Source organism: Bos mutus, chromosome 21 (genome assembly GCF_027580195.1).
Source record: "Bos mutus isolate GX-2022 chromosome 21, NWIPB_WYAK_1.1, whole genome shotgun sequence".
In the NCBI taxonomy this organism is placed as follows: domain Eukaryota; kingdom Metazoa; phylum Chordata; class Mammalia; order Artiodactyla; family Bovidae; genus Bos; species Bos mutus.
Window position 1 is genome coordinate 67,590,996 of NC_091637.1, and position 26,989 is coordinate 67,617,984.

Consider the following 26,989-nt stretch of genomic DNA (forward strand, 5'->3'; position numbering starts at 1 on the left):
GGGGGAAAGCGATCGGGAGTCCGGGAGCCGGGGCTTGTCCCCTTCCACTTCGATGTGTGACCTTGGGCAAGATTTTCCCCACAGCGGTCTCAGTTTCCCCGCTTGTAAAGTGATGAGTGGGTTGGTGTCTCCCAAGGAGACCCCAGTGTTCTGGGAGCGGAACGGCCAGGCGCGCGCGCGCGCGTATACCGGGTATCTCACCGCGGGCCCCCAGCGCCCTTCCCTGGGACTGAGACTCGCCTAACAGGTTGAGGGGCCTCGGAGCGGGTGGGGCCGCGCCGCGATGCGGGACCCCTTCCCCCACGCGCTGCGGAGCGAAAGCCTGAGCGGCGGGGGCGGAGGCGGGGGGGGGGTCGCGCTCCCGGAGCCCCGCCCCTCCCCGCCCCGGAGTCCCCGGCCCCGCCCCGGCCCCGCCCTCGCCTCCGTGCGCGCCCGCCGCCGCCGCATCTCCGGAGCTCTGTTCTCCACTCGCCCGCGCCGCGAACTTCGGAGCCACCGGACGGGCCATGGGGGCATCTCTGGGCCGGATCACGTAGCCGCGGCGCCCCTGGAGAGCCCGGGTGGCCCCGAAGCGCCCGCCCAGCCCTTCCTGCGTCCGGGCCATGGGCAGCCGCGGCGGCCCCCTGTGCGCTGCGCAACCCGCGGTACGCGCTGAGGGCCCGAGAGGAAGGCGGGCGACTGCGGGCCTCCGGGCGGTGCGGGACCGATCTCGGGACCCCGAGGATGCTGGCGGGCGGGCGGGCGGGGGGCGCGCGGCGTCCCCTGGGGGCGGGGCCTGGAGCACCGCGCGGGTGGCGCCGGGCCTCCTGCTGGCTTGGGGGCAGCCCCATCAGGACTTCCTGGGATGGAAGAACGCGGTGGGCTGCAGGTCGGCGCCCAGCGCTCCTAACTTTTGTCGAGCGCGTCGCTCTCGGGCTGGGGCGCTCTGAGGTCTGGAGTTACCGGGCCTGGGTCCTTGGGGTGGCCCCGCCCAGCGGCTCAGCTCACTGTCCCCTTTCCCCCCCGCAGGTGGCCGAGGGCGGCCCGGCCCGCGAGCCTCTGCAGCTGCTGGAAGTGTCCCCCCGCAAGAGGCTGACCGCCGGGCCGGAGCAGGACCCATGCGGCAGCCGCCCTGCGCCCGAGGGCGCCGGGCCGGGCGCAGAGCAAGGCCACTCGGCCGGTGGAGGCGGATGGTGCCGTCACTGCCACACGAAGCTCGCCGAGCTCAAGCGACAGGCCTGGAAGCTGGTCAGCGGGCCTGGGACACCCCTCCGGGTAAGTGACTCTTCCTCGGGCCGGTCCCCAGGGCAGGGCCCATGCTGGAACTTGGGAGACTCGCGTGCTGGAGGCAGGCGCAAAGCTTCACCGTGGATTTTTGGCCAATCTCCTGCCTCCTCGGTTTCCGTCTGTAACACCCCTGGGGGGCTTCATCCTCAGAGGGTCCTACGGTCTGATTGGAGGGGGCTTGGGCCGGGTTCCCGCTGCAGACAGGCAGCTGGAACCGTCTGTGTGTGGGAGGGGGAGGGGAGAGAGGGAGGTGGCCAGGCCTCCACCCTGGGCGGGACAGCTCCTGCCCTGCCTGCAGAAGAGGTCACCCCGTGCGTTGTTGCCCTTGGGGCACCTGGGCCCCCAGCCAAGTGTCTGGAAACTGCACACCTGGGGCAGGAGGGCTTGGAAGGCCGGGGGTGGGCCCCCCAGCTGTGAGGGGGGGCCGACGCTGCTCCCTTCCTGCTTTGTGGGTGAGAGCCGTGTGAGGGACACACTCTGGGCCGCTGCCACTGGAGGCCATGGTCAACCGAGTGCTCCCCCAGGCTCCGGTCCAGCTGCCAAGGTGTTTGCCAGGGGCCTGGGCCCTGCTGAGATCTGCAGCCAATGGGCTCGCCCTGGTCTTGGAAGGAACGGGGACCATTGTTCCAGGAACAATGCGCCCTGGAAGTTTCCACAGCCTGGGAAGGTGGGGGGGTGGGGGTCTCCAGAGGAAGCCCTTCCCGCCTGACCTGCAGCCTTTCTGAAAGCTGTCCTGGGAAGTAAGGCCGAATAATCCCCATTGAATCTAAATATAGTTCTCCAAGGAGGCCCTTCGGTCTTGGGCGAGACCCTGGCCTCCTGGAGTCCAACTGTGTTCCCTGTAGTGTGGGCGTGGGCAGGGGGCAGGAGGGGAACATGAGTCTGGTGTGTGTCCGGGGCACCCTTTCTCGGTGGTCAGGGGAGGGAGGGGCCTGTGGCCTGGCCTGGGTTGGGGCTGGAACCTCCCACGTCTGCTGCTCTGAGCTGGGGGTACAGTCTAGCCAAGTTCTGTGCCCCAGATGGCCTGAGTTTGCTTAAGAACACACCACCTTTAGGCCCCAGGAGAGCATGTTTGCGGATATACGCTGGGGGCCTGTCAGAGCCACAGGGCCATCTTGCTCCCCCATTAGGGGCAGACGAGGCCATAGAGAGGAGGGGCTTTATTGACGGAGCCGGGCTTTGCCTGGTGGTGCTGGACGTGCGGCTGGCGGGTCACAGGTGGGCAGCTGATCCTGGTGGCGAGAGCTCCAGGTCACACCAGTCGCTGGTGGACTCAGGGTCCCTCACCTGGGAGTCTCAGCGGTCTCTTCCTGCAGACGAGCTCATCAGGAAAGGCCCCGATCACCTGGAGTGCTCACTTCCACCTCCCGTGGCCTCTCCAAGTTTGAGTTTGGCGACAGGTACCCCTCAGTGCCAGCTGAGGGCTCACCCACTTCCCCAGCTGTCCCTGGCAGCCAGCAGACCGAGGTCCTAAGCTCGGTTCCTCTCTATGGCCCCCTCCACCCCATTTCCTCCTTTGTCAGATGGGGGTAGCCTCCAGCGGCCTTTCTTGGGGTGCTGTTCAATCTGGGGGTGCTGTGCCCGGGGGAGGGAAGGCCCTGTTGTTCTCTGTTTCTCTGGAGGGTTTGCAGGTGGGCCCAAGGGGGCTGCAGGCTCTCCAGCGGAGCCTCCCGGGCCCAGCGACGGGCGGTCGGGTCTCGGCGGGTGTCCTTGTCCTGGGTGAACAGGCCTCTCCTGGCCTGCCCAGAGCTTCCCTTGGGGCAGCGGGGCAGGTGGTGCCTGGATGGCTGCATCCGCTTTCGGCGTGGGAGGGATGGCGGGCATCCCTGGGTGATGGCTGGGCGGCTGGAGGGCTGGGTGACCGGCTCTGGCTGAGCACCTGTGGGTCCTCCCAGGAGTCTGGCCCCAGGGTCCAGGGGCACTGAGCTCTGCTCAGAAGCTGAGGCGCTGGAATGCAGAGGTGGTTCCTAGAATTCTCCTGGGGGGCCCTTTCTTGCTTCTGGTCGTGAGGAGTTGAGCTTTGTGGGGACAGCGCTCAGCAGTTCACAGAGAGCTTTGTTGGCTGTCATCTCACCCAGTCTCACGCTCGGGGCATCTGGGGATGCCCAGGGCAGGAGGTGGCTTGCTGGGCTGCCGGGGCAGGGGGTCAGTGAGGGTGCAGCTGGGACCCCCACCTGGCCCAGAGGCCCTCGCCTCAGGGGTCCCTGCTGGGTCTCAGGTGTGGACAGAGGCTGATCTTTCCGCCAGCCCGCAGCCACCCCATCCTCTGCCCTCGGAATCCCGGCCAGGGCTTGACCCCTCGCTGGCTTCTCATACACCCTCCTGCCAGTAGACGGACCGCTCCCTGCTGTGGGACTTCGGGCAGGTTCCCTGAGAGCTCATGGCCTCGATTTCCCTCTCTGTACCGGGACCGATACTTTGGCCACCTGATGCAAAGACCTGACTCATTGGGAAAGACCCTGATGCTGGGAAAGATAGAAGGAGGGAGGAGAAGGCGGAGGCAGAAGATGAGATGGTTGGATGACATCACCGACTCAATGGACATGAGTTTGAGCAAGCTCCGGGAGATGGTGAGGGACAGGGAGGGCTGGCATGCTGCAGTCCATGGGGTTGCAAAGAGTCGGACACGACTGAGCGACTGAAGAACAGTGCCCAGGACCACCTTTACACCCCTTCCCCAGGTGTGAGGGGCCATATCTGGCATACGTGTGCCCGCATGCCTTGGCCCTGGCTGCTCTTCCTGGGATGTGGGCTCAGGGTCATTCTGTGTCCGGGTCTTTGGTGCCCACTGGAGGTGGGTGGCGGTTGAGGCCTGCCCAGCTGTTGGGTGCCCTGGGTGGAGAGCTCGCGTCTCCCTGGCTGCCTGTGCCCCCTTCTCCTCTGTGTGCCTCAGTTTCTCCATCTGGGCAGTGACGGTAACTGAGGTTCCCGTCCAGGGACCTCCTCCCCAGGGTGGATAGGACGTGTCTCCTGTCCCCTCTGAGCCTCAGTGCCCCTGAGGACACAGGGGAGGGAACACTCTCTGCCTGCCCAGGTTGGAGCCCACCCAGAGGCTGTCCCGCCTGAACCCAGACGGGAGGCGGGCCTGGCGGGAAGGGGCCAGGCTGGGGCCCCTGGGCCTCTACGGAGGCGCCTCTCCTCTCACAGGTCCCAGGCCTCGTTTCTGAGTGACCCCTGGGGCCCTGCAGGGCCCGGAGCCTGTGGTTTGGATTGGACTGTCCCGTGGTCTCCCTGGGCTGCTCCTCCCCAGTGCCCCCACCTCCCTGGGCACTGCTCTGTTCTCCCTGCCCCTGCCTCTGAGTGGCCTCTGCTGGGGGCTCCCAGCGCCCCCCGCCCTGCAACCAGGGCCCGAAGCTGGGCCTTCCTCCTCAGCCGCAGCCTCGTGCCCTCCAGCTTAGCACTGGCCGCTCTGTGTCCGGGTCAGAACCGAGGCCCCGTCCTCCCTGGCAAATTGGTCCCTGGGTTCCCGCAGACCACTTTCATCATCCCTGCTTCCCACCACCCCCCTTTCCTTCGCGTGGCCGCTGTGTGGTCTCTGCGGCCAGTGTCGCTTTCCCAGGCCGGGCGCTGTGTCAGAGCAGGCACGGGGCCGGGTCCCCCAGAGAAGTTTGCTGAATGACGGAGGGCCCCGACTGTCCCTCCCATGCCAGCTCGGTTCGCCTGGAGGGCTGCTGAGCTGGACCCTGGGCCCGGCCCCGCCCCGATGAGCGCCCCAGGGAGGACAGCAGGCCCCGGCTGCTGGGGGGGCAGGGCTCCTGCTGCCACCCAGATGCGCCATGCCGAGGGGACGACTCGGGAACCATGACTTCCATGTGTCAGTATCGGCGCTGAATGGATTATCGCCCGATGGGGGAAAGGGATCAACCCTCCTTTCACGCTCGTGACTCTCTCACTCACCCGGGCAGGGGGGTTCTTGTCCTCCCCGGCCCTGTGAATTCCAGAACCACCGCCCAGCCCTGCGGGCCCAGCAGTGCTTCATGTTTTCCCTGAGCTGGACGTCGAGTCTGAAGGCTGCCAAAGAGGCTGTGGGCTCATCCCGTGCACGGCCCGGGGTGACGTGGCCAGGTTTCTAAGATTGGTGGCCGGGAGACCCTTCCACCTCTGTCCGGGAAGACCCATCCACCCTGGACAGCGTTCCATGCTGGCTTGGGGGTGGCGGGCCTCTGTGTGCCCTGTCCCCATGGCCGCAGCTGTGACCACGCTGGCGTCTGGTGGTGGGCTCCGGAGCGGGCCGGGGCTAGGCCGAGCTGATGCTGAGTGTCTGTGGTCAGATCCCTGGATCCGGCCCCCCGTGCTGTCTGAAGCCTGCGGAGCCCCACCAGCTTCCAGGGGCTCCCCGGGGCGGGGCGCCTGCCGTCAGCAGCTGAACCGGGTGTTGGCAGGCCCCAGAGCAGCGGGGCGGTGCTCCCTGGGGGTGGCAGCCGGGCATCCTCCCAGCTGGCAAGGGCCTGATGATTCAGCTGGGGAGGGCGCAGGCCGTGGGACCTGGAGGCTCCTGGCCACTCCGGGGCCCGAGCCTGGGCCGCCCCTGCTCCCTGGATGAATGGCAGTCTGGCTGGTGTCTCCTGCTGTCTCTGGGGGCTTCCTTGGGCCCCATGATGGAATGACGGGCTCCGTGTGTCCGTCCTGTGTCCTTGCTGGTCTGGGGTTAGGGGGTGAGGCCAGGCTGTGGGGGGAGGGACTGAGCTTTGGGTCATGAGCACCTGCCCTCTGAAGCAGGGATGGGGCTTAGGGGCTGGGGTCTGGTGAGGTGGCTTTGCGTCTTGCAGGAGGGAGCTTCCTGAGGGGAGTCCAGCTGCGGTCAGTGGTGGGGCAGCAGGGGAGTGTGTGGTGGTGACTCACTGCCCCTCTGCTGAGCCGGGGAGCCAGGGGTCAGCCCGGCCTCTCAGCTGCTCAGAGCCTCGCTGGGGGCTTGTGTTGGTCTGAGATGGGGATCGGGGTGAGTGTATTCTTGCCCACAGAATTTCATGGACAGAGGGGCCAGGCAGGCTACAGTCCACAGGGTCACAAAGAGTGGGGCACGGCTTGGGGGCTGACACTGTCACTGGGGCCTCTTCAAGGCCCCATCAGATGTCCTGAAGGAATCTTGAATCTGGAAGTCAGAAGAGCTGGTTCTTGTCTTAAATGGTGAGCGAAATCTGGTTTTCTTTTTCCTTTGCCTGCCAGGAAGCTCACAGCAATGTCCTCTTCAGCTTCTGCCCGTCACGTGGGCCCTTTCTTACTTGTCTGTCAGAACCGGTCGCTCCTGCTTGTTCTAACATGAATGGTCATTAGCCACGTGGTTTTGCTTCCAATTCATGCCGAGTAGTTCCTGGAAGCCACTGCAGTTTGTGTGGAAGGAGAAGCAGGGTGTGAGTAAATAAACAGGATAGGAGCGGGGGGCCCGGCGTCCCTCAGGGGGTGCCGGCCCAGTGTCCCTCAGGTAGGAGCGGGCCCGGCGTCCCTCAGGTAGGAGCAGGCCTGGCAGATGCCCACCCGGTGTCCACTCATCTGTTCCCTGGGGCCGGGGACCTTGGGCGGTGGTGGTCAGGGCCAGGTGGGCTCCTGTCAAGCTTCTGGAAGCAGCCAGGCTGGGAGGCCTGGCCTCCGGGAGCTGCCCCCGGCGTCCACCCCAGAGCCCTGACCTCCGTGGTTCCCCTTCCTGCTGGGTGGACGCGGGGCTGACGAGACACTTTCCTGGTCTGTGGTGTGGCTGCTCCCGGGCAGGCCCTCCCCGTCTGGGGACAGCGTCCTTGGCCGAGTAGCCCTCTGGCCCCTCCAGGTGAGGGGGCGATTTTGCTTCTGTCTTGTGCCCGAGGGATCGTGTGGACTGGGGGGTTCCTGGCCCTTTGGGGGCTCCCTGGCCTCTTCTGGTCTGGTCCCTGCCCCGGGTAGCTTCCCTGGCTTCAGCCGTGGGGGCTGGACTGGCCCAGGGATGGTGGACTTAGAGTCCTTCACGGCACAGTGCCCGCTGCCCAGCACCTGCCGCGCCCGCCTCGGGAGGGGGCTGTCCCGGCCCTGCCATGCCCACTCCCCTCTGACCCCACGAGATGGGTGCGGGCCTGCGCTGTTTCTGGGTGGAGCCTGCCAGGCCCGGGGCCTGCCCCAGGCCTGCTCCTTCCTAACGGTCCCGTCCTAGGCGCCCTGGCCCTGTTTGCCCCCCACGGCCTCAGTGCAAGGCCGCCCCCAACTTTGCCTCCTGGAACCCTCCCGCCAGCCCCACATGCCTGGCCTTTTCGAAACCAAGCCAAGGGACTGTCCGGAAGCCCTCTCAGCTTGACCCGCTCGGTGGCTGCCCTTGACCCAGACACAGATCCCCCGGTCTCCTCCCTGGGGCCCCTGTCCTTGGCCCCGTCCCTTCTCGTGTGGCCCACCCTCTAGGTCTCAGGTCTGCTTCCCAAGCTGTGTGGCCTGGCCTCAGGGTCTCAGTGTCTCTGAGCCTCCGTCTGTAAAGCAGCCACGGGTAGGGTGGTTCCCAGGTGGTGGTGCCTGGGAGGCTAGTCATCCTGGAGCCCCGAGGGCACTCTCCAGCCAGGGCAGGTGGCCCATGGGAGGCCCGGGCTGCTGGGTGTCAATGTGATGCCAGTCGTCCTGCCGGGCACCTGTCCTCCCTGCTAGGTGGCTGGTGGGAAGGGTCGGGTGCCCAGCCATGGCTCTCAGACCCCCCAAGTGGTGTTGTGGGGCCCGGGCCGTGGCTGGGCTTGTGGGGGGGGCGGCACACCCCATCCTGGGTGGGTCTGGGCAGCCCGTGGAGGTGCTCTATCGCCTGGTGGTCCAGATGAGGAGACTGACGTCCATCGCAGTGCCGGAGCCCAGGGTGGATGGTTGGACTGAAGGCCGTGTCCAGCTGTGCTCCAGGCACCCTGCCCACTGTGCCCCCGCCCCCAACAGCCGGGGTCCTGACGGAGCTGCTTCTCCGTCACCCTTGCCCATCTGGACCCTCCTGCCCGTCTGGCCTCTTGCCCCCGGGGCACCCGCCGGGTGGAGGACAGGGAGGCCATTGAGGGGAGGAGGTCTCAATGAGCTAGTGTGTACCCCGAGCTGCCCAGCTGGCCGGCGCCTGGCACAGGGCCTTGGGGATGGGTGCCGGGCAGTGCTGGGTGGGCCAGGCTGTGCCCGCCCTGGCTCCCCTCCAGCGCCAACTCAGGGCCTCAGAACTGCAGGCTTGCAGGTCGGGGTGGCAAAGGGAGGCTCAGGTCTCCCTTGGGCCTCAGCGGGTGGCAGGGCCCTGGGCTGGGGGTGGGCCCCTGGTGAGGCACCCCGCGGTGGGAGGGCCCGGGATGGCTGAGGCAGGTGGCTGGAAAGCTGAGCCCCCGACCCCAGCCCAGCCCGCCCGGCTGCTCGGGACCTGGGACCTGGGCACGCCCTCGACAGCAGCACCAGGGGCCTGGGATCCCTTCCAGGCGGGCCCCTGGTGAGGCACCCCGCGGGGGGAGGGCCCGGGATGGCTGAGGCAGGTGGCTGGAGAGCTGGGCCCCCGACCTGCAGCCCCAGCCTGCCCGGCTGCTCGGGACCTGGGCACGCCCTCGACAGCAGCACCGGGGGCCTGGGATCCCGGGACCTGGGCGTGCCCTCGACAGCAGCACCGGGGGCCTGGGATCCCGGGACCTGGGCACGTCCTCGACAGCAGCACCGGGGCCTGGGATCCCGGGACCTGGGCGCGCCCTCGACAGCAGCACCGGGGCCTGGGATCCCGGGACCTGGGCGCGCCCTCGACAGCAGCACCCGGGGGCCTGGGATGCCTTCCTGGACCTGTTGTCAACTCGGGAAACGGGGGCCGCACGGGGTCACGGCCCAGCTGCTTTGTTTGCGGAGGGAAGGGGGTGGGCAGGAGGGGCCTGTGGCCGACGGGCTGTGCCCGGTGCCCGCTCGCGGAGCCTGACCAAGCGGCGGCCTCAGGCGCTCATCCAGACCCGGCCTCTGGGCCCTGGGCCTTCTGGTTGCCCCGCCAGTGGGGGCTGGGCCCCCTTTTAAAACCCAGCGTGATGGGGGCTCAACAGGGTGGTCTCACAGCCCTGAGTCCTGGGGCTTTTCTGACCTGATCCCGCACCCCTTCCCATGGGGCGCTCATGGGGGCGGGGGGGCAGTTGCTGGTCACTCCCATCCACCTTCTGGGTGGGCCTGGCCGGCCTGGGCGGGGGCAGCCCGTCCTGGCAGTTGTGGTGGGGCAGCGTGAGCACCCCCTGAGGCTCCCTCACAGGAGAGAATGGAAGGATTACTTAAAGCAGCTTGGAGACCCTGGAAACAAGATGAAGAATGGAGAGGCATCATTTTTAAGTGGGGGGAACTCCCCGAAAGCCAGGCAGCGTGCAGGGGTGGGATATACTATGCTAAATTGAATCAAATGAAGAAAAACATTTTCCACATGCAAGTAAAGTATCTGTTTAATTAGACCATAAGGAGGAAATTAACAGTAATATTTTGTGGTGGGGTAATTACTGTCTTTCTGAAGGTGCGGGGCTCCTGAGGGGAGGGGTGGGTGCCTTGGCTGGGCCTTTCAGGGTGGGGGGTGTTAAAATTGTGCAACTTGAGGCTGTGACCCCTCGAGGGCCTGGGCGCAGGGTGCTGCCCTGAGCTGCCCCAGGGCTAGGGGAGGAGACCAGGCCCAGGAGGGTGGGCCGCCCCTCCCGCCCGCCCCCAGCTCCCGCTTTGCTGGGCTCTGCTGGGACAGGGGTGTGGCTGAGGACGAGGGAGGGCTTTTGTCTCTCTGGGGGCTGCCCAGGGTCAGCACCTCGCCTTCCTGTGTCCCGGAGGCCCATCTTGGGAGTGGCCAGTGCCAGCCCCCAGGAGAAGCCCCCTCTTGGAGTCCCCGAGCCCCAGGCCAGGGTTCTGGGGGCAGGGGGTCTGCTCTAGGTCGGTCCCGCCCGAGGCTCGCTGGTCCGCAGGGGTGGTCTCCAGGGGTGGGCTGTGGGTCCGAGTGAGCGGAAGGCAGTGACTGTCCCGGGATGCTCAGCAGCCCAGCTTCCGCCCGAGCCGCCCTCTGGCACCCATGGCGGCCCAGCCCACACTGCCTGGCCTCGGTGAAGGGCTCAGGGCCCCCTGCTCTCTGTGTGGTCATCCCAGATGGGCCTCTCCTCCTTGCTGGTGTCGCGTGTGTTACAGGGCTTGGAGCGGTGGGCCTGCCCCACACTGGGAGTCCCCCGAGGACTGGGGGGCTCAGTGGGCCCTATGCAGTGATGGTGGTGAGGGTCTCCTAGGGGAGTGGGCTTGGCTGCTGGTGCTGGAAGAGGGGCTTGGCCCCTCACGGGGGCTTTGGCCACGGGATGGGGCCTGAGTAAGTTGCGGCCGGCCCTCCTGGGAATTCCGGGGAGACCATCTGTGGTCTGGGGGGTTTCCACAAGCACAGAAGCCCCTGCAGTTGGCTTGCCAAGCCAGCCTAACGTGGAGGGGGCACCAGGGTGTGCTCCCTGGGGGCCGGGCTCCCCAAGGCAGGCAGAGGCCCTAGAACAATGGGCGGCTGGGCCTGGGGCAGGCAGGGCGGGGCCGCCTTTCAAGTCGGGTTAATGGCTGTAGCAGGCGGCCCTCCCTTCCCCTCTCCAGCCCACCATTAGCCGCCTCCCGCTGAGTGGAAAAACCAGAGTCATCAGAGTCAGGTCTGGAAAAAACGGGCAGGGGGGTGGTGGGGGGACAGTGACAGCCGCGGCCTGTCTGAGCCCCGTGTGGCTTGGGGATGGGGCGTCTGGCTTCCATCTGTGGCCCATGGACAACCTGAGTGAAGTCCCCGAAGCGTTTCCGGGGCCCCACGGGGGAGCTGGGGGGCGGGGGTGTCTGTTAATTGGGACCAGGCCCGTCAGGCACTTCAGAGGCTCTGGGGCCCGCCAGCCCCAGCCAGAGCAAAGCCAGGCCTTCCGGAACGGCCCGTGGATCAGGCAGCTGGCGAGGCCGGCCTGGCCAGGTCAGCCCTCCTGCGACCTGGTCCCGGCAGGGCGGGGGGGAGTGTTCTAAGGGGACAGCTCTGCGGCCCAGCCTGCAGGGAGTGTGGGCGGCACAGGCTCAGCTCGTTTCGTCGAGCTTTTTGGATACAGCGTTTTTGCACAAACCTGTGGCCACCCTGCGTTGAGGAAGTCTATCTGCGCAGCTTTCCTGACGACTTTGTTTTCTAATTCACGTTGGTTTTCAGTCTTGGATTGTTTTTTTAGACTCGATGCTGTTGCACACCGCAGAACCTGCGGTAGAGTGTGAACATAAAGCTTGTGAAATTGGGAAACTAAAAAAGTCACCTGCTTCAATTTATTTCAGTCCTCACTCTATCACAGTGATGTGGACCGAACCGGAACTGTTTCTGGGTCTATGTGTTCTGGGGACACAGAGGAGGGCGATCGCCAGCTAATGCTGGACCAGAGACTGTCCCCTCGTGGCGAGGCCACCCGACCTCAGCTGTCACCCCCGTGAAGCCCTCCCAGGGGTCTGTGGACACTGGTCTGGCCGGTCGCAGGTCAGGCTCGGGGGGTCCCAGCTGGGGTGACTGAGGCACCCCCGTTTGCACGGTGCCATCGGCCTTTGCATCCGAGGGTTTGAGGAGGTCATAGTCCCTTTTGTGGCCAACCGGGCAGCCGGACTGCAGCCAGAGCCTGTATGATCAGGGACGGGGAGGCCCCCGTTCTGCAGACTGGGGGTGACAGGGAGGGCTGTCAGGTGACAGGGAGGAGCTGCCGGAGTGGAGACCCTGGCCCGCGTGTGGGTTTGCAATGTCAGCTGGTGGTGGGAACGTCCTGGGTGGTCACGGAGGGAGTGTCCCGACCCTGCACGTGGTTGGGGCTCGTCCCTGGGGAAGGACACCAATGCTGAGGGGCTGGCCCCGGTGCAGACACTGAGCCCTGTGGGACTGCCCCCGGGAAGGGGCTGAGGCAGAGCCCGGTGGGCTCTGGAGGCGCTGGGCCTGGGCCCCGGGAGTGGGACTCTTACTAGCTTCCCTCCAGTGAGGCTCCTTCTGAGAACTGGCTCCCTCCTCCTCGTATTTTTTCTTCCAGAGATGTCACCTCCTGCAGGAATCCCTCCCTGACCCTCCAGGCTAGGTGAGGGCCTCCGCTGGGCTCCCCAGCTCCTGTTCTTGGGCTCCTGATACTAGGTTTGCAGTTACGGGGAGACCCAGGTGTCCCCTTCGGTGCAGGGCAGGGGGCGGGCGGGCTGCAGGGGCCATGTCCACACCTGTGGTGAAGCGTGGCGGCCGTCTCGTCGGCCTCCTGCCAGCCATGCCCAGCCTCGGTCCTCCTGTGGGCCTGGAATTGCCCATTCGGTCCTGTAGACCAGGGCCAGAGAAGGCGCAAAGGCAGGAGAGGCGTCCAACCCCACAGTCCCACGTCCATGGGCTTCGGAATAGGTTTGCTTCCAGCTGGGGCCCTGGCACTGGCTGCCCCCAGCCTGCTGTGGCCGCCCCGCTTCTGCCAGCCCTCTGGCTGCTGCTTAGGCACGCGGCCTTGGCTGTTGGAGGTGGATCGTCTGGGATCCTCTGGATGCCTCGTTAGCCAAAAGTGGGACGGTCATGACCGGGGAGGAGGTGGGCAGCTGTCACGGGCACTGAGGGCGTCTCGAGCCCCGATGATTGCTTTCTGGTGGGTTTGGAGGACAGCGCTACTCGAGGCTTATCAGCCAGTTGTGGACGCTGCGGCGGCTGCTGTGGACCTGAGCACTGGGTGATGGGTCCTGGCGGCCGGACCCTGACTGCCTCCGTCTCTTGTTCCCCCAAGGACCCCTGCCTCTCGGCTCTGCTTCTGGACAAGCTGCCCGCGTGTCGCCCGGAGGCTGAGCGCCGCTGTGATGTCTGTGCCACACACCTGACCCAGCTCACGCAGGAGGCCCTGCAGCTGCTTCAGGCGCCCGCCAGCCATGAGGACCCCAACGCCCCGCACGGAGGCCCCAGCCTCGCGCCCCCCGGCCCCAGCACAGTCCCCAGCCCGAGGGATGGACCGGCGCTGGCGGGCCCTGCGGGGAGGCAGTCGGGCCGGGCGGGGCCCGACAGGAGGAAGGGGCTGGCCTGGCCGTCCGGGCCCAGCGTCCAGGTGTCGGTGGCACCCGCCGGCCTGGGTGGGGCCCTGAGCACGGTCACCATCCAGGCCCAGCAGTGCCTGGAGGGCATGTGGAGCGTCTCCAGGGTCAACAGCTTCCTGCCGCCAACGTGCCTGGTGAGTGCCCTGCATCTGGTGGGCTGGGGGCCCCCGGGACACCGGGCAGGGCTGGACTCCGCCCGGCTGAATGCCCAGGTGCGAATGGGGGCCCCTCGGTGTGGTTTCCATGAGGGCAGGGGGGCTGTGCGTGTTGGTGGAGGCCCCAGACCTTCCCACGGCGCACATCAGGTGTGCGGGCAAGGTCACGTGGGCAGGGCCCGCTCCCACCCCCTGGAGCCTCGCTCCTGCCCCGCGCAGCGCACCTCCGAGGTGGTCGGTCACTCTGAGACCCCCTGTGGCACCGGGGCTTGGCGGAAGGGCCTGCAGGCTCCTGGGAGGAGGTCAGGCCGCCATCTAGCATCTCCCCTGGTCCCGCCCCGTCCAGGCCTCTGCTGCTTGGAGCACAGGCGTCCCTGGGGTCACACCTGCCCCGTGGACAGGCGCCAGAACTGAGAGAGTCAGGGGGGCTGACCCGGGGCCTGGCCTCCTCTTTTTCCCCGGCGTCCTCTGACCCTGGGATGCTCCCCTGCCCCCGCCCCCCAGGGCTCCCCACCTAGGGCCGCCCAATTGTCACCCACAGCCACGGAATGGCCTCGTGGAACCAGCTCTGGGCACCAGGGGGACTGCGTGTGCTCAGGGGGGGCCCCCAAGGTCTGAGGAGACCCCAGCTCTGGAGGGTGGAGCTGGGTCCTCAGCCCCGTGGGTCACAGGGCTTTGCTGGTGGGGGTCTCTCCCCAGTGTCTCCAGGACCCCAGTTTCCCATCTAGGAGGAGGGGGGTACCAGGATGGGGGGTGGGCAGGAGAGGATGGGTTGCAGGACAGGGATGCTGGGGGGTTGGTTTGGGTTTGGTGGTACACGGGGCCAGCTGAGGGCCGGGAGGGTCTTTCCCCAGAGGGCTCCTTGCTTCATAATGGGGTAGGGGTGCCTCAGCTGCACGGCTACTCAGCTGGGGGCTGAGACCCAGGGCCCAACAGACCCTTGTAAAACGGACAAAGTAGGACGAGCTCTCCCAGCGGAGGGCAGGGTCCATGCGGGGGCCTGGAGGCCTCATCAGGAGACAGCGCTGAGGGTGGTCTGGCCAGCCCCACACGGGTGTCTGTGGCTGTGTCTCTGCCCCGCCCCGTGGAGCCCTAGGGACAGGAGGTCAGATCCGAAGTGGCCGGGGAAACTTCCCAGTTGCCCGAGTGGGCTGCACCATCTTGCCAGTGGGTGTCTCTGAAATAGCATCAGGCAGATACCTCCTGGGGTCCGTATGTCCCCCGAGGGGCTGTGGAGGGTGGAGGCCCTGGAAAGGCCCTCAACTCTTGGGACCAAATCCCACACAGCCCCCGCTGCAGGGCAGACCCCGGCCTGCCCCACCTCTGGGCTGGCTGGCCCCTCTGAAGGCGCTGAGCTGTGCTGACCAGACATTGCCGCCTTCCCTGTGGCCTTTGACAAGATCCTGCCGGAGCTGGGAGCAGGCCCCTGGGCACTCGCTGCTGGGGCCAGTCTGTCTGAGGCTGCCCTGTCCTGGGGCCTGGCCCTTGGTAGCTGGGGGCACAGGGAGCTTCCAGGAAGAGCTTCTGGTTCTGAGCTAGCCTTTGGCTGGTGTGACGGTGCACCCTGGATGTGGCCTCGCTGTGCCTGACTCCTCCATTTGCTGAGGCCTGGGCCCAGACCAGGGAGAGGGAGGCAGCCTCTCTGTGCTGTCCCGTGGTGTCTGCTGGCCGAGAGCGGGGCTGCCCGGGAGGAATGTGCCGCGAGAGCTCCAGAGAGCTGGGCGGCTTCCTGGAGGAGGTGGTATTGAGCTGGGTGTGGTGTAAGTGTCGGAGATGGTGGGCCCGCCAGAGGTGTGTGAGAACAGCCAGGGGGCTCCTTATCTGGGGAGGGAGCTGAGCGTGGTCTTGCAGGTAGAGAGAGACCCCAGGAGGCAGAGGCGCGTGTGAGCTGGCAGAGGGAGAAGGCGGGTGGCACAGCCCGCTGGTGGTCTGTTTGCCTCTCTGTGCCTGGTGCCGGGGGGGCAGGGGTGGTCACTGGGCTCTTGCTGGGCAGCCCTCCTGGTGGCCTGCATATCATAAAATGTGAGCGTTTAAGGCTCGCTCTTGGTTTTATGTGTGCATTGATTGCGTTCAGGGTGGGTGGGAATGGATTTATAATTAGACAACAGTCCTGGCGATCAATAGAGAGATTATTAGAACCATAAATAGAACTTTAGGACTGAGATGAGGTAATTTCCCCTGAACCCGGGCATTGATCATTAGAGGTGGCCCTGGAGTGTTAAAACACTGGGTGTTAGGCTGTAGAATTAAATACTTCTGGAGGGACGTGCTGTGAATCCCGGCCACAGCCCGTCAGGCGCAACCCCCCACCCCCCACCCCGGCGTGACTGTCTCCAGGAGGACGTGGGTCTGGGCCGGCCAGGTGGGCAGTGAGGGTCTGGCGTGTTCTGGGTGCCTGCCCCGTGGACTGCCGGGGGTTCTTCTGTGCATATGGCCGTCTAGAGGGCCCCATGTCGGCCAGCCACGCTGTGATCGCGACTGCAGCCCACGCCCCCGTCTGCAGCACAGAACTCTGCCCTGTCCGGGTCATCCACTCCTGGAAAGTGTCCTGTGATGATTCCTGGTGGCGGGGGCCGCCCATGGGGACAGTTGGGCAGTTGCTTTCCAGCAGCTTTGCCGCTCTGGGGGTTGGGGGTGCCCGTGGGCTGCCCCCACCCCGAGATGCTCTGCCCCAGCCGGCCGCACGGGGACACAGCTGTGAACCGTGGGGTCTCCCCGAGGAGCGCAGGGTCCCTTCAGGTGTTCGTTCACAGGACACCTGCGGTCCCTTTGCAGCCAGATGCCTGGAGATTGTGGCTTTGGCCTCCTGACCCCACAAGTCGGCTAGCATAGCCTGGGGCTATGAGGTAGCATAGCCTGGGGCCACTGAGGGTGCGGCTGAGTAAGACGGTGAAATGTGCAGCCACCTCCGTTCCCTGCCAGGGAGTCTTCCGCAAACCCTCTGTAGTCTTGTAGACATGGGCCAGGCCCCACCCAGGGTCCGGGGGAAGAGGACTTGGAGCGGAGGGTTCGCAGCCAGCCACGGGGCCTGGAGCAGTGCAGGCGCTACAGGAGGGCTTCCTGGAGGAAGTGCTGCTCTGAGTGGGAGGTGAGGTCGTCTCTGGTGGAGCGAGGGTCTCCTTCTGTCCGTGGAGGTGGGCTGGGCTGGCACTGGCTTGGGGACCTTGCTCCTGCTGCCCCGTGCCAGCCGGCTTGCCGCCCCCACTTCCCATGAACCCTGGCCAGGTCCCTGGTGGGTGCCCAGCTGTCCGTGGGGATGTGGTGGGGACGGTGTGGGGTAGGGGGAGCTCTGACCTGGCCAACCGTCACGGGTGCCCCCTCTGAGCCTCAGTTTACCCACCCGAGGAGCAGAGTTTGGACTAGATGCCCCTGCACTTCCACGTGAGGCTGCTTCTGTGACATGGGGGAGGGACAGTCTGAGCCTGGGGCCCCGGGGTGACCAGGCAGGGCTCTGGGGGGGCCCTGGTGCCCAGCGCAGGCCCCGTGCCCCCTGCAGGGCCAGGTGCAGCTCTGTGCCCCTTGGCCGCCCCTTGCTCTGCCCTCCCCACCTTTCGGCACGAAAAAGCCCCTGAGGGAGCTGGGGAACGTTGTCTTTCCTGGGCCCCGATCTTGCCGATGTGGAGTTCAGGCCCGGAGGGCTCCTGAGGAGTGGGTTAACTTGGTGTTTCCCAAACGGTGCTTGGTGGAACCCCTGCGCCCGGTGGCGGGCACCCTGCAGAGATGGCGGGCCCCCCTCACGCTCTCCTCTCTTCACACTTTTCTTTCGTTGCTGCCCTGGCGCCTCCATCACGCTTTCTGTTCGGCCACCCGCCCGCCCCGGCCCCCTGTCTCCTGTCCCCATGTGTGTGTGGTCTCCCCCTCCGCCCTACCTGCCGCCCTCCCCTGCCCCCCACCCCCCCGGCTTCTTTTGGCGCGTCCGGGCTCTGCTTCCGGCAGGAACTGGCAGCGGCCTCCCCGTGGCCGGAGCCGGGTGTCGGCAGCTCACCGGCCGGCGGAGCCGCGGCGCGTGCGGGACCCCTGACAGGTCAGTGTGGGGCCCAGCCGGCCGCAGGCATGCCGCGTGGCTTGCACCATTGCCCTTGGGGCCGGACGATCTGGCTGGAGGCACAGATGCAGGTGTGGGAGGTGGGCTGGCTCGGGCCCCACAGGGGTGAGTGGAGGGGCCCTCGGGGGCCGTGGCCGCCGTCCAGGTGGTCGTGCGGGGCAGCGTGGCGGGGCGGGCCTGGGCTGCTGGGTGGGGCCTGTGCTGGGTGGAGTGCACATCTCGGGCTGCTGGGAGCAGCGGGTAGCAGGGTGCTGTGGGGGGTGAGCCTCGGGAGCCCCCAACCAGACTCGGCCCAGGCCCTGGGGATGCCGCAGCTTTTAACATTAGTCTGGTTCTCCACCACTCTGCTCGACGGAGGCGTTTAGAGCTGTCAAGGGGAGCACGTCTGTTAGGTGACAGAAGGGACTGACGTTTGAGGCCAGGACGTGCTGCATGGAGCCCTGGGGGGCTGCAGGGGGGCCAGGCTGTGCCCAGGCCGCTGGTGCCTCGGTTGCCCTGTCACTCATTTGCCTTGAGCCCCAGCACCGCTTGGAGGAGGAGAAACAGTACCCAGTGGCCCAGGTCTGGGCCTGGCTGACCCCTCCTCGGGAATGTTCCCCAGGAGCGGGTATCCCTCTGTGCCTGCAGCCTCCTCCCCCTGGGCCATGGGGCTCACCTCCTGGCTGTGGGCCCTGCGTGTCTCGTGCCAGGCTGTGCATGCCTGGAGGGCAGGTGTATTGAACAGCTGCTGTGTGCTGGGCAGGGTACCAGGGATGTGGAGGCGACCAGGCAGGCACAGAGGCTTCCTCTGGGCCTCTGGATTCCTGGCATGTGCTAGGTGCTCGTGCAAGCTGGGGGTGCTAGGGGAATGCAGTGCTGAGTAGCTGAGCGCGGACCGGTTTCTCTGTGAGCGGGCAGCCCTGGGTAGACCGGGAGAAGCAGGGGGAGGTCTCAGGGCTGCGGGAGCCAGGGCAGGCACAGGGACCGGCCTAGAGGAGAGGGCTGGCTGTTTTGGGTTCTGAGGGATGCATAGGAGTTCCTGCCCTGTAGGCAGGTGGCAGGGCGTCGTGCACCAGCACAGGGCCTGGTGGGGGCCTGGGCCGTTCCAGGTTGGGACCTGTCCTCGCAGCCTTGGGGGAGCTGCTGGTGCTGTGGGGGTGAGGGTGGGGTGCTGGGCTTCCTTCCAGCCCAAGCTCTGGGGCTCCCTTTGAACTTCCTTTGCAGACGTGGTTTTGCTGTGTCCCAGGGGAGGTGTTGGGAGCTGGTGCTGACCGTGGGCTGGGGGTGGTGGTGAGACCCTCCACCCTGGTGAGGGGTGTCCTGTGGGGAGGCGGCCGGACTTCCTGTTGGGACGTTCCTCCTGAGGCCTGTGGGGGCTTATTCTGCTGAAGCGTCACCTTGGCCTGTGGCCGTGTCACTTGGGAGACCCCGAGGACGCTGGGCCCTCTAGAGTGTGGCTGCTACCTGGGCTTCTCACCCGCAGGGTCACCAGACAGACCCCTGTCCTCTGCCAGGCCGAGCAGAGAGGACACCTCGGACGATGGTTGTGATTGCACTCAGGGCCAAGTGTAGCCAGGAGCCCCCCGGACCAGGCCTTGGTGCCTGGGGAGCCCTAGAGGCTGGGGCCCTTGGGGAGGGGCTGGGGCTGGAGTGGCCGGGCTGAGGCAGGCCGCTTCCCTTCCCTGCCAGGGGGCCATGTCCGCCCACTCTCCGAGGCCAGGTCCCGCTGGGGGGTCCAGCACCCGACACATGTGCATAAACGTAATATACGGTGGCCAGGTCTCCAGTTGGCCAGCGCCGTCCTGGGGAGCGGTTAATTACATTTGTGCTGTGTTACGAGGCTGTCTCCCTTTCTGGAATTTATTTTAGCTAATTAGTTGGAAATGCCAGAGTAGTATTTCAGATGATGGGAAGATCATACATTATCATACACGGGGCAATTAGTGCCCCTGACAAATATTTATTGTGGTTTTTTTCTCTAAGCGTGCCTCTGGGTGCCCCAAGCCGGCCGACCCAGGGGTGGCGGAGGGTCCCTGTCCATCTGCCTGACCATGTGGTCCCTGCGATTCTGGAGTTTGAAGTGGAGGGGGGATGTCAGGCCTCCGGGCGGGGGGCATCTGTGCCCACCTCTTCTCCATAGGGCCCCAAGCTGGCGGTCCTGTGTGTGTAGGGTTCAGGGAGCATGCTGGTCTCCAGGGACCAGGGGTCTGCCCCCCTGGCTCCCCGGTGAGGGGAGGGCGCCCGAGCCTCACGCCGGCTCCTCCTTCCCTCCAGGCTGAAGCAGCGGTGGCCGCTGTGGCGGTGGCAGACACGGTCCGGGACGGGTCCCCTCCCGTGGGCTCCAATGGCGCGTCGAAGACGTGGGGCCTGGTCACACCCACCCCGGGCACCCCCCCGGGGGGCTCCACGGGCCCGTCAGCTGCAGCCTCTTTCTTCCTCAGGTACGTACTCCTGGGGGCTTGTGCCTGGCCTGGGGGTGGCCTGTCGGAGGCCCCTCGGGCTCTGAGCCTGGCGGCCTACGGGCCTCTCCAGGGAGGGCTGTGGCCTGCCTGCCGTCCAGCCGAGCGGAGGGGGGTTCTCCGGGCCTCCTGGGGCACTGTGTCAACTGTATGTCTGGAGGCCTCTTGCCCAGCATGGGGTGCAGCCGAGGGCGGGGTTCCCCGCTCTCCACCCCGCCCAGCTGGGTGGTCTCAGGCAGGTTGCATCTGGTCTCTGGTGCTCTGTGCCTCGCTTTCCTCGTTTATCAGGTGGCGCTTCCCGGGGGGCGTCGTGAGCTGATGGCGGGAGGACCTCAGCCGCGGCCGGTGGACATCCCCAGGTGGTCCTGGGCCAGTGCCGGCGGCAGGGGGTGGGTGGCATGGACGGGAGGCAGGGGCAGGCAGGCCTCGAGGCAGCGGCCCGAGGGAGCGTCCCTGGGCCACTGGGGAGGTTGGCGTGAGCTGGGGCGGGTGTCCTGGGGGGACTCCTGTTGCCCTGGGGCCCCCGGCACATCACCTCACTGGTGGTGCCCTTGGGTGCCAAGCGCCCCCTGCGGTTGGGGCTCCCGGGGTGTGATGGTGGCTATGAGTCACGATGGCTGGCCACGCACGTCACTGTCCCATCAGCAGCCCCTGCGGGTGTGATAAGCTCGTCCTTGTATCGCAGGAGCCGGCGTCTTATCAGCGCGGCCTGGGGCTGTGGGGCTGACTGGGAAGTGGGGGGCGTGGTGGGGGCGCTGGGCCAGTGGGCACACGTGCGGGCCCACAGCCCCAGGTGGGTACCAGGAGCCGGGCAGGGCCTTCTGCTGTGGGGTGGGTAGGGCCTGCCTCGCGAGCCCAGGAGCCCCGTGAAGGGGACAGAGGGCCGATCTGGACGCCTGGGGGTCCCGGCCCCGGTGGTCTCTGCGGTCTCTGCCCCGGCCTTTGGGGCAGCGGTCACGCCCTGCCAGGCCGCGCTTGCTGGAGGATTGCCAGCCTGAGGGCCCCTGGGGAGGAAGGCCAGTCCTGGGGATCTGGGGCCACCCTGGCTCCTTAGCGACCCAGGGCCTGTGGGATGGGGCGCTTCTTTTGTCTCCAGCGAGCGAGGCTGCCTCCGCTGACCTTGGGAAGTTACCATAGAAACAAGCGTGGGGGCTGGGGTGGGGGGCTGGGGCGGGGGGCATTGCTGGCAGTCCTTACTGCCAGCCTGTGGGACACCCCTGCTCGCAGTGGCTTCCTGAGGGTCGTGGGCCCAGTCCGGGGTGGTGTTGCAGCTGGGAGCACCGCCCCGGCTTGCACCTGGTTTGGTCCCGAGGCCCTCTGCGCGTTGAGGGTGTGGATGCTTCACCGTCAGCCTGAGAGGGGTGCTCTCAGTTTTGCGTGCCCCTCTTTGTTCTGTGTCGGGGAGGCGCTTGTCCGGAGTCCCTCGGAGGTGAGGAGCTCCTGGACCCCCGGGCAGAGGGGCCTCAGGAATGAGCTGAGGGTACATTCTGTGACCCGTCACTGGGCCCCCGGGGGACAAAGCTGACCCCGAACCTGTACCCTGCCCCTTGGAAGTTTCCGATTGGTAGGGGGCAGGGTGGCAGCATGCCGTCTTTGAAGGGGCCACGCAGTATCACCCACGCTCTGAGGGCACAGAGGTGGGCTTTCAGGGTTGAGTAGGAGCCTGGTGTCTGCCCAGTGGAGGCAGAATAGGGTGGGCTCAGCGGTCAGGGGTCCCTGAGCACCCCCTGGGGGCCAGCACACTAGCCTTGGGCTTTCCTGGGTCTTCCTGAGAGCCCCTTAGCCGCTGTGGGTGAGCCACGGCAGAGGGTGATTCTGGGGGGCGGCTTGGGGACCAGGCCTGTGGGACACGGGGCACGGATGAGGCCTGGCGCCCTGCACGTCCCGCTGAGCCTGGGTGGGCAGCTCGGTCATGACTTGGGCACGGCAGCTGCAGTGGCGACCGAGGGCTCCACATGCCAGCCCCCCCACCCCAGGGCCCTGCACAGGCCGCCTCTGCAATTACGTTTCTCTGGGGGCTGTGGTGACCTTGACGCCCCTTTAAAGTCCCCCCCCCCAACGCTGTGTAACGTCGTCCTGTCTCTGCAGTCTCCCCACCCCCACACCCTCCTCTGGGCCTTTCTTGGGTGGGATGCCGGGGCGGGGCGGTCCCCTCCCAGACCCCTGAAGCTAGAGGTGGGATACAGTGGGGTCACCCCCTGGACCCATGAAGCTCGACGGCATGGGAAGGACAGCTGTGAGCCCCCTCGGCAGGGGCAGTGGTGGGCTCCCTCTGGGCGGCGCTCCCAGGCACCCCCCACCTGCTCCACTGCAGCTTCAGGGGCGCCCCTCCCTCATGTCTGCCTGGATGGTCAGGCCACAGGACGTCAGGTTGGTACCCGGCAGGGGCCCGGGGTGGGATGGGTGCTGCCCAGAGGCCCCCGGCCAGTGGGGCTCCGCAGAGAGGTGTCCCTCACCCGCAGGGCTGGCAAGGAGCCTGGGAGCCTCGGGGTGAAAGCCCCAGGTGACAGGAGAATGCAGGCAGGCACGGCAAGGGTCAGGGCGGCTGGGGCCGTGGGCCTCAGCCTCGGGGGCTCCAGCGCCCCCTTAGCCGCCCTGCACCGGTGAACCCTGAGGGCCCCTCCGGGGGTGGGGCAGGCCAGGCATGTGGGGCGTGGCCCGGTCCTCCCGCCTCCTGGCGGCCCAGGTCGGACTGGTAACTGAGCCCCACTCACATCCACACGGGCTCTGTGTCTCCTTGGGGTGAGTAAAGGCCTCACCGTCAAGGCCAACTGCCTGTGAAATTACCTTCTTGTTTGGAAGAGGCAATTTTTCTTTGTAAAAAGGCAAATATTTTCCTTTCTGTTCACGTGAATCAGCGAGCAGGGCCTGCGAGCCTTGGAAAGGGCTCTGGGATTCGGTGAGAGGGCTGGGGGCTCAGGGCGATGCTTGGAGGGCTGGGGCCCTCCCTCCCCGCCTCCCTCCCCCCCTCCCCCCTCCCCCTTTCTCTCACCCGTTCTCTCACGCCTGCCCTCATGGCCCCATCCTCAGCTTCCCCTGGGCCCTAGGCCTGGGCCAACACCTGCCCTGCAGAGCCCCCTCGGGGTGGGGCACAGCTGTGTAAGCTCAGGGCAGAGCGGGGCTCCCGTGTAGCAGGAGGCACAGGGTTCAGGGAAGCCAAGTGTGGGGGCATCAGGGCAGGCTTCCTGGGGGAGGTATCCTCTGAGGATGAGAATTGTGGGTGTAGGAAGTCTTCCTTCACAACCAGACCATGCGGAGGCACCCACACAGCCCCCGTGGGTCCCACCTGAGTCCCCCCGCCCACTGCTCCGCAGCAGAGCAGTGGGTGTTCGTAGTCCTGAGTGTGGGGTCTCCTCCCCCATCCCCACTGCCCAGAAACCAGGTCTGTGCCCCTAGCGGGCCGGCCCCTGCAGAGACGCCCCCCACCCACCCCAGGCCATGTGAGCTGAGACACAGTCTCCAGTGGCTGACGGGCTTGTCCTGGGTGTGAAGGGCCCTGGATTTCATCAAAGGGGAGCGTGCTGTCCCGGGGCGGTCTGAGTCACCCCCGGTGAGCTGAGCCTGTAGGAGCGGAGACCTGGAGGGCCGGCAGGCTGGGGCGCAGCCTCTTGGCTCCCCGCCCTGCGGGGGCTGACCCAGAGCAGGCAGGGAGGAGGGGGCACCAGAGTTCCATCGGACCACGGGGCAGAGACGCTGGCCAGGGACATTCCAGCCTCCCGGGACTTGTGGGGCCGCAGATGGCTGAGGGTCCAGTGTCTGTCTAGTGGTGAGACCTGGGCGTGTCCCGTGGGGATGGACACCTCCCAGGGTGCTGCCAGAGTCCTGGAGGTGTGGGGGCGGGGCTGAGTGAGGCCCGTGCCGGAACCTGGGCTCCCGAGAGGGTCACGGAGGGGCAGGTGCCCCAGCAGGCCGAGCCCTGCCCACTGCTTGTGGGCTCCACTGCCGGATGGTGCCCGGCCTCCCCCAGCGCCTCACCCGTCCTCCTGGTCTCCACGAGCCCTCAAGCCTCAGGGGTGCGGGTTCTGGATGTGCCCCCAGCCTTGGAGGAGGGGGCCCGGCTGGTTCTGGGAGGAGCAGGGAGCTGGCTGTGGCGGGGCGGGGGACTCGTCTCAGCCTTGGGCGTCTGCCAATCTATCTGGTCACCCTGAGGGCCCGGCTGGAGCCCCCCAGGCAGGCTGGTTCTGGGCGGTCCTCATGATGCCCTTCCCTGACGTCCAGGCCGCGGGGCCCTGGCGCCCACGTGGAGGCGAGCCGACCCCACTGGTGCACATCTGTGGCCCCCTGTCCTGTCCAGGCAGGCTGGGGGCCAGCCCACCTGCCCTGGTCGTCCCCGGGCAGGGCCTGGGGCAGGGCTGCCCGCTGCACTGAAGCCTCTGGGTCAGGCGGTTGCGTCTTGCCGTCGGGGCGGTGGGTGGGGAGCTGTGGCCTCACTTAGGGTGGCCGGGGCCCAGTGCAGCAGGCTGGGCTGGGGAGGGGGCAGGGCGGGAGGAGCCCCGAGAGCTGAGCTGAATGGGCCCCCTGCCCGGTGCCCTGGCACCCACCCGGCCCAGTCCAGCTGCCTCCACAGACGGTCGTGCTGGGGTTCCGTGCGGCCCCGTCCTGCCTTCTGAGTCCTTTGGCTTCTCGCTCTGCGCCTGCGGACACTCTCAGCCTCCATCCTGCCCCGGGTGTGATGCGTGTGGGGAGGGGGCAGCGGGAGGGGGACGCGGGTCTCCGCTGTCCAGGAGGCTTCAGGTTTAGGACACACGGGCTCAGGTGGAAACCGGGGCTATGTCTGTTCATGGCCGGAGAAGCCGTGGCCCTCCCTGGCTGAGGGTGCCGGCCCGCTCACACGCCCCGGGCCCTCCCCGCCCCGTGCACACCGGCCGCCCCACCACGCTATTAAGGAGCCGCCACGCACCGTAGATTACTTTTATTTTCCTGGATGACACTGCGCTAGGAGGAAAGCTGTCCCTGGGGTCTCTTAAAAGACAACTCCTATTAAAGATGAGAGGAGTTAAGCAAAACGCCAGTAGCTCCACTGAGTGGGAGGCTGACTGAGGGGCCACGCTGCCCGCAGTGTGGGGCCTCCTGTCGGGACCTTTGGAGGCTGACGGGGGGACTAGGGCCGGGGCTGTGGGACGAGGAGGGTGTGTGTGGCAGGAGCAGGCCGGGGAGCCGGGCTGGGCGGGTTCTTCAGCCCTGAGCCTGGACGCGCCCTGGTCTCTGGTCCCTTTTGCTGGGAGGTGAGGGTGGGGAGGTGGGGGAGGTGCTGGGGAGGCGGGTAGGGGTGGCTGATGGAGGTGGGGGGTGGCTGATGGAGGTGGGGGGTGCTGGGGAGGTTGGGGGGTGCTGGGGAGGCGGGTGGGGGTGGCTGATGGAGGCGGCGGGGGGTGCTGGGGAGGTGGGTGGGGTGGCTGACGGAGGCGGGGGAGGTGCTGGGGAGGCGGGTAGGGGTGGCTGATGGAGGCGGGGGAGGTGCTGGGGAGGCGGGTAGGGGTGGCTGATGGAGGTGGGGGGGTGCTGGGGAGGTTGGGGGGTGCTGGGGAGGCGGGTGGGGGTGGCTGACGGAGGCCGGGGACGTCTGGACCCAGGCCCAGCATATGTGCGTCCTCTGTTGCCTGGTGTCACCGTGAACGCATTAGATCATCAGGGCCGCTCACAAGGGCCCCTGTGGGGGGTCACGTCCTCCCACGTTAGAGGTGGGGAGACTGAGGCACCACGTGCGGTCACACGGCCTGTGAGTGACAGAGCCCAGCGGCTGAGTTGGGGGAGGACAGTGGAAAAAAGAGGATGTGCTTGGTGCGGGGTGCAGGAGGGGCCGGGTCTCGTGTCTGCCTGGGCCCCGTCGCCTGGCCTGAATGGGCCAAGCTGCCAGGGGCTGGACGTGGCTGGTGAGCTGGCCTCTGCGTGGCTGGTGGGAAATGAAGTGCGGGCCGAGCAGCTGCTTGCAGGGCGGGGCAGGCGTCAGGGCAGCACTGAACGCCCTGCCCCCTTGTTCCCCCCAGGGCCGCCCAGAAGCTCAGCCTGGCCTCCAAGCGCAAGAAACCCCCACCACCGCCGCCCCCCGCCCCGCGCCGGGCCTCCACCTACCCCACGGACTTCAGCGGGGTCCTGCAACTGTGGCCGCCCCCTGCACCCCCTTGCCTGCTCAGGGCCACCTCCAAGGCCAAGGACAACCCCAGCAGTGTTGGAAAGGTAGGCCCCACCCCGAGTCAGCGGTGACCCTGGGGTGGGACGAGGCTGGGCTGTCTGGGCACGAGCGGGGTGGGGGAGTGGGCGGTGAGAGACCCTGCTGCCTTCTCCGGGGTTGGACCAGGGGGGTCCGTGTCCAGATGGGCTGACTGAGGCCCGGGCCGCCTGGACACTCCAGACGGCGGCGGGGAGCCTGGGGGACTGGGGGTGGGGGGCAATACGGGAATTGGTTGGGGGGGTCCCAGGAGCACTGGCCACTCCTAGAGTAGGGTGGGGCGACCAAGGCTTCCTGGGACTCAGAGCTGGGGTCTGACTCCAGGAACCCCCGTGCCTTGTCTCTCAGGCAGGGCGGGGGCACGGCTGGGGCCCCTCGGCTTGCCAGAGTCCGGGCAAAGCCCCGCCGCATCCTGACACGATAACTGGGGACGGGGGTCAGGCCCACAGCGTGAAGGGCCCTGCCCGTCGCAGCCGGCCGGCTCTCAGCTCCTGTCCCTTCTGCTGAGACGGTTTCTGTCCGGGCTCCGCCTGGGCTGCTCATGACTGCCCCCGGGCCCGGGTCTGGCTGCGTGAGCACATTAGTGCGGGGGGCTCTGGGCGTTGCAGGCGGGGAGCCCGAGCCGCAGAGGGCCTCAGGGGGAGGGCGGGACCCTGACCCTGAGGATGGACCCCTTCAGCCCCCTCTGAGCCTCCCACCCAGGCCCTGGGCCCGGCCTCTGCAGCCCCTAGAGGCCCACACCCCTGGGCTCAGTCCATCCTGCTGCCTAGGTCGCGCCCCAGGGGGCTTCTGCTCTGGGTCTGGAGAGGGAACTGGCCGTGGGGAAGGGGCTTTAAACACTATGGGCCTGGCTCTGACCTGGGCCTGTTGCTGGACCCTGGGCCCTGGGCCCATCCCGGTGGGGCCGGGTGGCTGGAGGGTTGAGGAGCCTCAGGCACAGACCTGGCTT

At 67.0% G+C, this 26,989-nt stretch overlaps 1 protein-coding gene across 1 annotated transcript in view; it reads left to right on the top strand.

The window, feature by feature from the left end:
• Positions 1-437: 437 nt before the first annotated feature.
• The window catches only part of KIF26A (kinesin family member 26A), a 39,223-nt gene continuing 12,671 nt past the window's right edge, over positions 438-26,989 (top strand). Inside the window, 5 exon segments of the mRNA XM_070358077.1 lie at positions 438-644; positions 1,009-1,254; positions 12,933-13,367; positions 19,687-19,853; positions 25,859-26,048. Of these exon segments, the coding sequence (XP_070214178.1) occupies positions 603-644; positions 1,009-1,254; positions 12,933-13,367; positions 19,687-19,853; positions 25,859-26,048 (1,080 nt within the window). The 5' untranslated portion in view covers positions 438-602.